Source organism: Miniopterus natalensis, chromosome 6 (genome assembly GCF_054644295.1).
Source record: "Miniopterus natalensis isolate mMinNat1 chromosome 6, mMinNat1.hap1, whole genome shotgun sequence".
NCBI classification, from domain to species: domain Eukaryota; kingdom Metazoa; phylum Chordata; class Mammalia; order Chiroptera; family Miniopteridae; genus Miniopterus; species Miniopterus natalensis.
In genome coordinates this window covers 23,968,455-23,981,174 of record NC_142086.1, presented here as the reverse complement: position 1 = coordinate 23,981,174, position 12,720 = coordinate 23,968,455, and the positions used below count along the sequence as shown (strand labels likewise).

At 39.0% G+C, this 12,720-nt stretch overlaps 1 protein-coding gene and 1 non-coding gene across 4 annotated transcripts in view; one reads left to right on the top strand and one right to left on the bottom strand.

Moving 5' to 3' along the window:
• NSUN3 (NOP2/Sun RNA methyltransferase 3) overlaps nucleotides 1-12,720 on the bottom strand; it is a 161,794-nt gene that overhangs the window by 100,598 nt on the left and 48,476 nt on the right. The window contains exon 6 of one of the 3 annotated variants that reach the window (XM_016196551.2): nucleotides 1,817-2,468. The exons of the other annotated variants lie outside the window; for them this stretch is intronic. Within the exon in view, the coding sequence (XP_016052037.1) occupies nucleotides 2,207-2,468 (262 nt within the window). The 3' untranslated portion in view covers nucleotides 1,817-2,206. Of the gene's footprint in view, nucleotides 1-1,816; nucleotides 2,469-12,720 lie in introns of those variants that run through there. 3 annotated transcript variants of the gene reach the window in all.
• Nucleotides 697-800, top strand: LOC148092859 (U6 spliceosomal RNA). The gene has a single exon (XR_015714735.1). It is a non-coding gene; the product is annotated as a U6 spliceosomal RNA (small nuclear RNA).

Here is a 12,720-nt window from a genome sequence, read left to right as displayed (position 1 = left end):
GCTAGTTTTATTATTGGATCCACCCTCTACAACTTTGGCAAGCCAGGAATATGCTGAGCTTGGGTTTTCTCACTCAGAAAAGGTGGTAACAATATATATACACACACACTTAATCAAATATTTAATGCTCAAAAAATGTCAGCTGTTTCATTATAATTATTGTTAATAATAAAGTGAGCTATGTATACATATACAGGGTAGGGTAAAAGTAGGTTTACAATTGTGCATATGCAAATATAATAATAAATATTTATTAATTAATTAAATGTTATAATAATTAATAGTACTAGAATAAACTCTATTTCATGTACTCACAACCATAAACCTACTTTTGCCCCACCCTGCATATATACACATAGTTGCATTTTTTCAGTAATCATAGGAAGGTCTAATCCAATGGCACACAGTACTCAGAATAGGCCTCATGGCATTGTGCTGGGAAAATAAAGACATTCAACAATGTGCACCATGAAAATTTACTTTGTGATTAACCTGCTAAGAATGGATGCACTGAACCTATAGTATCTAAAGACAGGATTTCAAATTGAAAAAACAAATTAATAAGCACACACACATACACACAAATAAATATCTTTTCCATTATCATTATTCTTCTATATTAAGCTAATATATTTGAGTCTAAAAGATCCCGCTTTTCTTTAAACACATTGATTAGATATAATGAAAAAAATGGTTGTGCTCACTTCGGCAGCACATATGCTAAAACCAGAACCATACAGAGATTAGCATGGACCCTGCTCAAGGGTGACATGCACATTTGTCAAGCGTTCCCCCACAAAAAATGGTTAATGGAATGAAGGTATAGAACAAGCATTCTTCCTAGGACTTCCCAGTTATAGGAACCAGTTATATATATATATATATGCTTGCAACACAAAAAAGGTTAATGAACAAATAGTCTCTAGTTTATGTGCACAGAATAAACAATTTGAAATGATTCAACTTCAGCAGAATTTTGTATTTATATAGTCAGTTTATTTATTTATTTTTAAAGCTAATTTACAAATAGATACAATCTTTTGAAGTGCGCTGCATACTTAACAGTTTGAAAAATGTGTTTGGACTCTAAGTGAAGCAATTTCTAAAGAAAACACATGATCCACCCTGAGACTAAAACCCTAAGCACATATACAGAAATCTGAACAATATCCCCAAGATATATGTAAACAGGGAGAGCAGCTTAGTAAATGTACTGGGTTTTGGTAACAGTATAATCCACTCTCATTAGGCATCTCCCTCTTGTGCATTAACATGTGACATCACACTCTCATATAACATTTCATAACGGAGTGAAATAAAAAGCCCCTCCAGATTGCAAATGTAAGATAATCAGATTCTGTAGTGCTCATTATAACTGCAATTATGTAACAAAACTCTCCAAATATAGTTCAGTTATTGCAGTTATTAATCATTCTGGTTTTGTTTCAAGTACTTGCTTTATAGTCTGCTGGATAGACCCCATTATTCCACAAGCTGGATGTCGGAAGTCAAATGTGTGCATGTGAGCCTGCTCTTCTAATGGCCTTTCAACATAATTTAGCCTTTCAATTTGTATTTGTGAACACAGAAAGCGTGGAGAAGTAAAGCTGGTGTCGATAGAGTCACTGACCTTTGCAGTAAACAGAAGACAGTCCTTAACAAAAAACAACTTAGCAAATAAGAAACTTATTTTGCTAGACCTAGAAATAGTGCTGCTTAAGAAGTTAGTCTCAGAATACCAATCAGTTCTTATAGAAAAAGGGAGGGGAAAACTCTGAAAGAATTTGTGTATTTGATAAGGAGAAAAATTATAAGAGGGCAAGCAAATGTGGATTTTTAAAGTTGGTTCAAAGTACCAACGTCATGGATAGGACGCATTTCTACACATCCTATGCACAAAACCATGTGGATTAATTTAACTACAAAATGCCAAGTAGAAGACAGCAGATTTATTATACAGAACAAACACCATCTGCACCACCTTAAATCACTGCTGTGGATATATTTCTAGGAAAAATATACACCTGGAAAATTCTCAAGCCTAAACTCTGAGATGCTAGAGTATTAACTTAATAGGATTCCAAAACAGACCTAGGGAAACCGACTCCATAATTACTGAAATGTTCACACGTAGAGAACCCAGAAAAATAAATATAATAGTACATTGCCATGGTTTACAAAATTCACATCACCAATTTCATACAGCTCATGATTTTTTCAATTTCGCTACATACATTGGGCCCCAGGCTTTGCCCTTTTCTGGAATCACCAGGAGTCCACATTCCTGGCCAGTGGGAGCAAATGTGAAGTCTTGGGAGCAAGTCCTTGCCATTTCCTTGATGTCCATGGGCATGATGTTACTGCAGGAATTTAAAATCTCACTGATCACATCCTGATTTTCTGCCTTGGAAAGTGTGCATGTAGAGTACACAAGTAACCCTCCAGGACGTAGCGCCTTAATTGCAGATCTGCGTGTAATCAGGAAAATGCATTAGATTGGTTAGGTGCATTAAAAGCAAGCTATGGGTTCTGAGGGCAAGGTAGCTTACATAGTTGAAACTAACCTTACTCTGACTCAGACTGCAGTAACTCTGCATGTTGTCTAGCCTACAACTATTTCTAATATATTTCTGGATGACTAGGAAAATGGTAACAAATCAACCAACATGGGAAAGAAAGAGAGTGTATTTGACTGGTTCACTATTTGGTTTTTTAAGAATAGGAGGAGGGGGGTAGGACATAAAATAATGGGTTTGTATTTTATTCTTTATTGTTGAGAGTATTACAGATGTCCCCCATTTTCCCCCCACTGCCCCCTCAGTTTGCCTTTGACTATATAGAGTGGTACTCAGGGACAGGTGGAATGGAGCAGCTGAACTTCAGGAAAGAGGTTAGGGCTCAGTAATAGTTGAAGTCATGGAAATAAGTAGGATTTCCCAGGAAAAGAGAAAGAAAAAAAAAAAGTGGACTAAAGACAGACACTCAGAGAATGCCTGTATTTAAAGGGAGGTAGAAATTTAAAAAGAAATTAATTGGTGACAGAAGATGATTTGACTTTGGGTGGTAGACACACAGTATAATATATAGATCTTGCAACATAGAAATCCACACCTGAAATCTACGATCCTACTAACCAATGTGACCCCAATAAATTTAATTTATAAAGAAGAAATTAAGAAGGCTTCACCAGATGAAAGAGTAGCTTCAAGGGAAAGATGGGAAGAAAAGGTTATTGTGTGTTTGTTGGTATGTTTTGAAAGGGAAGACTTACACATATTTGTAAAAGTAGATCCAGGAGACGACCAGTCCCAGGCTTCAGACTGCAAACAGAGAAGTTAGCTTTTGAAAAGATGGGGTTCAGCTCTTCATGGGAAACAGGATAGAAGCATGAACGGGGCACCAGGATGTTTTAAGGTGAATGAAAGTTCATGATAGATAGCCTTGGTAAGAAGAGTGGAGTGGGAGGCAAGGTCATCAACTGAGACATAAAACTAGGAATGTTTTAGTCCTGCTGCTGTGGTGATAACCCCAGAACAATTACTAATCAATGAGTTAAAAAAAAAAAAAAAAGAAAGAAAGAAATCATGTTCCACTACCTCTACTGGATTTGAGTACAGCCAAGCCCCATGTCTCACATCTACAAACAACCTGAGCACATCCCAGGAACTGAGGTTTATAATACAGATCTACATGGCAAAAGGGCATTTGCAGACGTGATTAAATTAAGGCTCTTGAGATGGAAAGATTATTCTGGATTATCAGAATGGGCCGAATGTAATCATAAAGACCCTTACCAATGGGAAAGGGAAGCAGGATAGTGGGAGAGAGAAAGGTGGTGACTGATGCTAAGGTTGGATGACAGGATTGCTAGCAATGGCCAGGAGCCAATGAATGCAGGTTGTTGCTAGAAGTTGGAAAAAGTAAGAAAATGATTATCAACTGGCTTTACTCTAGTTCATTCAGGCTTCTATAACAAAAATACCATAGACTAGGTGGTTTAAACAATAAACATTTATTTCTCACAGTTCTGGAGGTTGGGAAGTCCAAGATCAAGGCACTGGTAGGTTTGGCATCTGATGAAGACCTGCTTCCTGGCTCATAGATGGCCACTAGGTCCTCACATGCAGAAAAGGGCAAGGAACTCTCTAGTCTCTTTTATAAGGGCACTAATCCCACTCATGAGGACTCTTCCTTCTAACCTAATCCCTCCCAAAGTCTCCATTACCTGATACCATCACCTTTGGGATTAGGAGTTCCATATATAAATTTTTGGAGGGACACAAACATTCAGCCTACTGCAGCTCCTATAGCTTCCAGAAAGAACTGTAGCTCTGCCAGCACCTTGATTTTAAAGTTATGACCTCTAGAAGGGTAAGATAATAAGTTGTGTTGTCTTAAGTCACTAAGATTGTGGTAATTTGTCATGGCAGCAATAAGAAACAAATATACACTCGGTGACGGTATTTTTATATTTTTAATAATGATATACTAAGGCATCAGATTTTGCTACCATTGTGTAAGTTACATCTATACTCATTTTAGATCATTTCCTACTGCCTACAGCAATGGATAAAAGATTTTCTTTTACAAAGTTAGAGTACTATGCAAGGGATATATGCAGATGTGAATGCAGAAATCTATAAACTTACATTAAAAGGACTTTTTAAAATCCTAGTTCCACAATTAGCAAAGCCAGTGCTTAATCAAATAAGTATAATTCTTTCTCATTACAATTGTACAAAAGGACACAGAAGCCTCATCATTCACAAACAATATGTTTCTGGTTTGATGCAAATTTAAATTAATTTCTATAATGTTGCCAATGTTGGCTGATTCTTCTGCTTTGTTTTCCATCCAACATTCATAATTTATCTTTCTAAAATTAGGTTGGTATAACTTAAGTGGTCTCATTAATTTCTAAACAAGGAAAGTGTTTCGGAAGGCTTTTTTACAAATTGGGTTAATCTCAACTCCCTAGGGCAAAATGTTAGGGATTCCTGTCAAATGGTTGTTGCTGTTTTGCTGCTGATGACTGTTCTTTAAATACCACTTTTATCCTTCTGCTTGTAATATTTATAGATTTTAAAAATGCCATAATTTGTATTCAAAGATCAAGGAAAAAGGGACTGAAAAAAAATCACTCCCAGGGTTCATATAGCCAAGACTTTTCTACACTAAGACTTATTTTATGCCATAGAAGGCATTTTTCTCATGAATTGAACCAGTTCATACTGAGGTCCATCACTGGTTTTGCAGAAAGTATAAATCTATCTCTATATTAGCATTTATCAATACATATAAGAGTTTCTTTGCTTTTAATACATAAATGGCACTAGGTACTCAATTTCAATTAAGGCTATAGAGTATTTAACAACTCTATGATCAAATTAGTTCAATGATTTAAAACCAACACTTCTGGTATTCCAATAAAAATCAAAAGATAAATTTAATGTGTTTTATAATATATTAAATGATGATTAACACATGCCTAAAATACAAGTACTTAAATATACAGTACTCTGCCCACTACAGTAGTGCCTAGGATAAATCACTATAAATGTATTTGCAAGACACACAGTAGGATGTTGCTTCAGGAGAGAAATGATAAGAATGGAAGAAAAATGCTGCTTAGTAGTTCTTAACAAGTCCAGTAAGAAATTTAAAATTCTGGCGGGTGAAAAAACCATTTAGAAATTAGAGAGACTTGAATAACACCAATATACTGGCAAAGTTGTGGTAATGGCCGCATAAAAAAATAAGTCAGGATTACAGAAGGAAAACAAGACGTTGGATCTGGGTTCTGATAGAAGGCAAAGGATTCTCTATACTTGTGTAAATTTCTAGGCCATGCAAAGTTATTATTATTTTTTTTAATAAGAGGAAGGAAAACCAAACAGCTAACTAAGCAACATCCATTTTGGCATAATGCTATCCTCTGCTAACCTCCAAAGGAGCTGTGCCCCCCTGATTTCTCAATGGCTGTAAGTTTTATGGCTTAAGAAGATCCTGAGTAATGGGTTATTTTTCACCTGTGCTATACCACTAACTATATTGCATGAAATTACTAAAAAAGAGGTTGTATTATGATTGGCATTATTTACCATTGAACTGTAACTGATACTAAAAGGCTTAGCAGAGCTTTCTAGGAATACTAACCAGTAGAAGGAAGAAGATGTCATGGCTAACTATGGTAGATGAAGCAAAAGTATTATTCTGATCAGACTGAATAGAAGGCAAGCCCAATGCTTTAAACAGAAATGGGAATTAGTAGACATTATCTTGGGCTTTATACATTATTCAATACACAATGTCCAACCCTAATACAGAGCTGGGGGAAGTACTTCTAAGGGAAGCAGACTGGCCACATAATACAATCCTTCCATCATTTTCCTGAAACATATATGTTCCCCTCAGAAGCCTCCTACCTAAGTGCTGATTAGGCTTAGCCCTACTTGAAATACGAAATAAGATTCTATCTCCCAATACTGTTGCAGGAAACAAAACTGACCTTGATCAATAATATAGCATAAAATAAAATGGGAAATGCTTTTACCCAGAGTACTCCTAACAGATAACGGATGATGGCTTTCTTGCCACAAAATGTATGCCCGATACCCTGTTGGGTGGTGGCAGATTGGCTTGCACAAATTTCTCCAAATCTCTGATTGTCTTTCAGTGTATTATGGAGTAGGCTGAAATACATTCTGTGCTAGAACCACCTAGTTAATAAAGCAGCTAAAACATAAAACATATTCTAAAAAATAAAACCATTAAATATGATGTAATGTTAAATTAAAATTTCCCTATTTACAAACAGAAAACCTTACTGATTTTTGGCAGTTCAGAGTATACCTGAATGGTACTTCACGTCTACTAGCTCTTACACACTGTTGTGAAACCCAAAGCTCTGCAACCTACAGTTTTTTCTTAAGTTTGTGGCAGACTCATTTGGCCTCAAAAATCTGACCTAAATTGCTGTAAAGCTATTTATGGTCAAGACTTAACTCCCTGTGGTATAACTAGTCATAGGTTTTGTTGAAATCATATGACTGTTTGGTTACAGGGTGCTGCACAGACACTACTGGGGGAAGCTGGTTATGTGACATGCCAAATATGTACATTATTACCTGTTTAAAAACAAAACAAAAAAATTGGAATTCTGAAACACATCTGGCCTCAAAGGTTTTGAATAAGATTTTGTACTTGTATTTTAGATTCAAATGAGTTATAAATATCTTCTATACTATATTGACATGTTAAACTAGCGACATAGTTATCTGATGAAAGCTTAATTACTTTTTAAAAGCTAACCATTTTAATGTTAACTTTAAAAAGCATCACATAGGCAAATCTGCAGTCTATATGTAGGAGTCCATCAGTGTTTTCTGGTTCTAATACTAAGTATGGAGGAAAACGATTGTTTTGTGTTCTCTCAATAGACCAAGTCTTCCTCCCCAGCCTACCCCCAACAGCCCCGCAACATAAGTGTTTTAATTTGTATGTTTGTTATTTTTTAAAGAACACTTTGTACAATCAATAATAAAGCCATTTTTTCAGGAGTTCATTTTGTCATTTTGTTCAAGGGCTTTTCACTGAATTTCTCCATCCTTGAAAGATCTGCTTAGAGAAAAACAGAGAACCAAGTCCCAAGAGTCATTTAAGATACTGGCTTAGAAACAAGATGAGAAAGTGCTGCTTTCCCAGCATAAGAAGAGAGACCAGTTTTGTATTTCCAGATTTACAGTCCGTGTAGCTTTCCAACTATCAGTAAGTAAAGTATAATGACCCAGGAAAAGCAAAGAAAAATAATTACCCAATTTTAATACCTTGAAGAAAATAAGTATTATCCTAATGAAAGCATAAGTTTAATGACCCTGAAAAACAAAACAAACAAATAAAAACCTAAAATATCTTGGAACCCTGACAGCTATCCAAGTTCCAAGGAAGGGTATTTCAAACTTAATGGCAACTGAAAACATGAGGCAGGGTGTCCTGTTGTTCCTTATGGCAAAGCTCTGAGTCTCAGAGAATGTTATTTTTATACGCAGCTATTAAAACAACCTAACAATTTTTAAAATATAAATTCCACATTTCTGGTCTATTCTTCAGATCCTTGATTAGATTTCTGGCATTCTGTTGGGGAGGGTCAGTGTTAATTGGACCACTAAATTTAACTGTTTTCTGCATTTAAAAAGACTGAGACTAAACTGCAGAAGCAAACAATCAGCACAGCAATAGTGCCATCTTTTGTCCAAAGCAGAAAGCAACTTTCCCCTTTTCATTAATACGTCTTGATTTAACATCAGGGGATATATAACTTCTTTTTATGTTTTCCTCGTAACATGTTTCAAGTTACGGTCACTATCTCTCCTACAATTCATCATGCAGAAGTGAAGGAATCACAGGTCTATACTCTTCAAAAATTAAGAATACAGCTAAACACTGCTGTGACTAATATATTTATTCTTCATCTTTCTCCTGACTTTTCTATTACAATGAAAGCAACAAGGCAAAAGCTACCACTATTTCAGAGGTAAACATGGGGAAGCAATCAAGTGAAATAGGCTTAAAGACTCCTTATTGCCACAATATTAGCAAGCCTGTCTCCGTCCCCCTTGTCTTAGAAACTCTAGCATTAAACACTTTTTAAAACCAAGTAAGATTGTAGTAATTTTAAAAATTTTAAATCATAAGAGCATCAATCCTGCAATTGGTTCCTTGTAACCATTTAATGTTCAATAACTATTTCAGAGATTCTATATAAGGCTACTTCATAAGGTCACTTGCTACTTACGTAGAAAAGTTATATAATTCATTGTGTGGGGAAAAAATGTGTGCAGGCTCCTGGCAGTCTTTGTATCTTACTGCCCAAATGACAATTTAACTAAATCCAAAACTGAAAAGGTGAAATGCTTACAGGACACGGCACACACCGCACATATTCTTCCATGAGGAAATTCTTATTTTCAATAGAACAGAACAGAACAGAATATTCCTGAATCAACAAGATGTGGATTTGGTCCAGGAATCAAATGAGATGCTGATCCTGTGTTACCAAGTGAAGGACAAGGGATCAGCCTAATTAATAATGTTACCTTATGTTTATTTGGTGCTTAATTTAAAGACAGCTTCACACATAAAGTCTTAATAAAACCTTATGAGGTGTACAGGGTAAAGAGTCTGACCCATTTATCAAATGGAGAGTCACAAAGACTGGGTGACTTGCCCGTAGTTACACAGCCGATTAATGCAGCACAAAGACTGCCCCCCAATCTAATACCAGGAAAGGGATCGCAAGCCTAACCAGTGCTACATACCCTGAGGCAAGTATTCCCACTGCTGAAATAAGTATGGAATCTGGAGCAATAAAACAGAGGACACCTCATGCATACATTTTATCTCCCCAACTGTCCCAAATACTCACTGAAGGAAAAGAAACACTACGTACTTGTAGGCACTTTTAACATAAAGAACTAAGATTTAATAGGTCTGAAGCTATACCCTGAGAATCTGGGCTACCTGCTTCTTTTACAGAGCATACAACCTCCACCTATTAAAGCGCTACTGCACAGAACTCACGATGCGATAAACGGAAGCAAATACCTCACGCTGAGACATAATCTGAACCTCTTCATCTCAGATTGACACCTAAATCATAGTTCTAAAGAGTTTTAATGAATCAGACTTAACAGTTAGAAACTCAAAGGTACTTACTTCAACATTCCAAGTAATCTGGACTAACGTGATAATTATTCCACATTCCAAAATAATCTGGTAATTCATTTAACCAAATTTTGTTTCCACAACTCTAAAAGGTAGGTATCTGTTTTCCTCAGAAGCTTGATGATAAAATGAGTGCAAAACCAGTCTACGTGGAAAGGCTTATGTTCGGCGCTCATCCTACTATACTATCAGATTCCGTCATTCACCCTCAACTTCAAAAAACACTGTGCCACTTTGGCTTCCTGGATGTCACTCTTTGTTCATCTCGCACGTTTCTGAAGTTTTCCTTCTGCCCTCCTTCTGTCCCTTCCCTCTTCTTCCTACCCCTCAAATATCTGTTTCCCTAGGACTTTATCCTTGCTTTATCGTGTTTCCTAAACTTAGATGTTTTACATATGTTATTTCATTCAACCTTTTAATTAAGTTTTGAGACATGAATTATCATTCTCACTTTTCAGGTAAGAAAGCCAAGGTAAGAAAGTTAAGCGCCTTGTACAAGTCCACCCCGTTAGTGAGTGTCCAAACCAGGATTCAAATCCGGACGCTAGAGCTGTACGTCGCGTGCTCTTAACCACAGTTATTCTTGACACGTTCTTTCCCTTCCCCCTCCAGAGCCAATCAATCACCAAATTTTATTAATTCTCCATTGAAAATATATTGCAGAGGAAAAACAAGATGGCATGGGTAACAGCTGCACCCGACGCCTCCCGCAGCCACATCAAAATTACAACTAAATTACAGAACCACCATTATTCAGAGCCTCCTGAGATCTGGCTGAACAGAAGCCCTACAACCAGAAACCTGAAGCAGCACCGAGACGGCAGGAGGGGCGGAGACGCGGGGCTGAATCGCAGAGACGCGGCCTCGGGCCCACACCCGGTGCCGAGGTTGAAACCCGGAAGGGAATCTCAGCGGCGGCGTTTCCCCAGAGCAGGGAGGGGGTCCCAGCCCCACAGCAGGCCCCCAGCCCAGGGCTCCAGGCCGGGAAGAGACGTCCCCACAACTCCAGGCTGTGAAACCAGCGGGGACTGTGGCTGAGGGTCCCAGAGGCTGCAGGAGCCCCAGCAGCTCCTCTTAAAGGGCCCGCGCATGGACTCACTCGGACGCTCCCTCTGAGCCCAGCGCCGGGCAGCAGCCTGAAAGGACCCGGGACACTTGGGGAGGAACTAACCTGCCTGAGATCCGGGCGAGAGCTGGAGGGGCGGCTTCCTCCCAGGCAGAAGGGCTGGCGGAGGCCATGGCTCCTGTGGCGAGTCCTCCCCGCACACAGCCCGCAGGCAGGCGCCATATTTGAATCGCCAGCACCTGACTCACACCTTTGGCCCCGCCCCATAATTCCCGGAGGCCCCGCCCCTCCCCACCTGCAGCTCATCCAGGCCATTTCCAGAGGCTTTTCTGTGCAAGTGGCCTCTCGAGCCTCATACTTAGGACTTTCCTAAAATCTCTCAAACAAGCAGCAGCGTGCCTCAAACGTCTTGATCAGTGGCCCCAGGCCTGGCACTAGCCACAGCCTGCATTGGCTCATAGCTTGGCCTCTCCTGGGCACCGCCAAGCCCAGCACAAGTAGCAGCCAACTACGGTTTGCTGTGTAGCTCATGCTGGGGGGCCCTGGGCAAGGCACTAGCACAGGCTCACTTTGCACCTCCCAGGAGGCCCCAGAGACAATGCACCTGGTGGTCAGACTCAACCACGCTGGATTACAACCCTACCACATCCACAAGTGACACACTCAAGGGGTGCACTTGGTGAACACCAAAGCCCCACTGAAGTAAATCCTGCTCCATAGGGGTGTCTCCAGCACAGCAGCTCTTTGGCTGTCGTTGCAGCTGGTCCTCACAGCTGATTGGCCTGGGGGTCAGTTCCTCCCAGGGACGCCAACAGCAACCAAGGCTCAACTACAACAGGACAGTGCACACAGCCCACACAGGGGAGCACCTAGAAGGCCCAGCTCCGGTGACTGGGGAGGCTGAGCCACTGTACCCTACAGGACACCTACTACACAAAGTCACTCTACATATTCCAGGAGACATAGCAGCTCTACCTAATACATAGAAACAAACACCTGGAAGCAGCCAAAATGCGGAGGCAAAGAAACATGTCACAAAGGAAAGAACAGAAGAAATCTCTAGAAGAGGAACTAAATGAAATAGATCCAAGCAAGCTAACAGATACAGAGTTCAGAATTTTGGTTATAAGGATGTTTAAGCAAATGGTTAGGGAAATAACTGAGAAAATCGATAACATAATAAAGTACCAATTTAAAACGAAGGCTACAGGAACTGAAATGAAGAATAATTTACAGGGAATCAACAGTAGAGTAGAGGACGCTGAGAATCAAATCAACAATTTGGAACATGAGGAAACAAAAAACACCCAACCAGAACAGCAAAAAGAAAAAAGAATCCAGAAATGTGAAGATAGTATAAGGAGCCTCAGGGACAACTTCAAGAGGCCCAACATTTGTATTATTGGGGTGACAGAAGAGGCAGAAAGAGACCAAGGAATTGAAAACTTATTTGAAAAAATAATTACAGAAAACTTCCCCTACCTGGGGAAAGAAATAGACTTTCAAGTCCAGGAAGCACAGAAGGTCCCAAACAAGAGGAACCCAAAGAGGCCCACAGCAAGACACATCATAATTAAAATGCCAAAGGTTAAAGACAAAGGGAGAATCTTAAAAGCAGCAAGAGAAAAGCAATTAGTTACCTACAAGGGAGCACCCATACGACTGTCAGCTGATTTCTTAACAGAAACCTTGCAGGCCAGAAGAGAGTGGCAAGAAATATTCAAAGTGATGAAAAACATGGAACTACAACCAAGATTGCTCTACCCAGCAAAGCTATCATTTAGAATTGAAGGTCAGATAAAAAGCTTCACAGATAAGAAAAAGCTAAAGGAGTTCATCACCACGAGACCAGCACTACAGGAAATGTTGGAGGGTCTTCTTTAAGAAGCTAATGAACAAAAGAATCTGATGAACTAAATAGATCCAGAGAC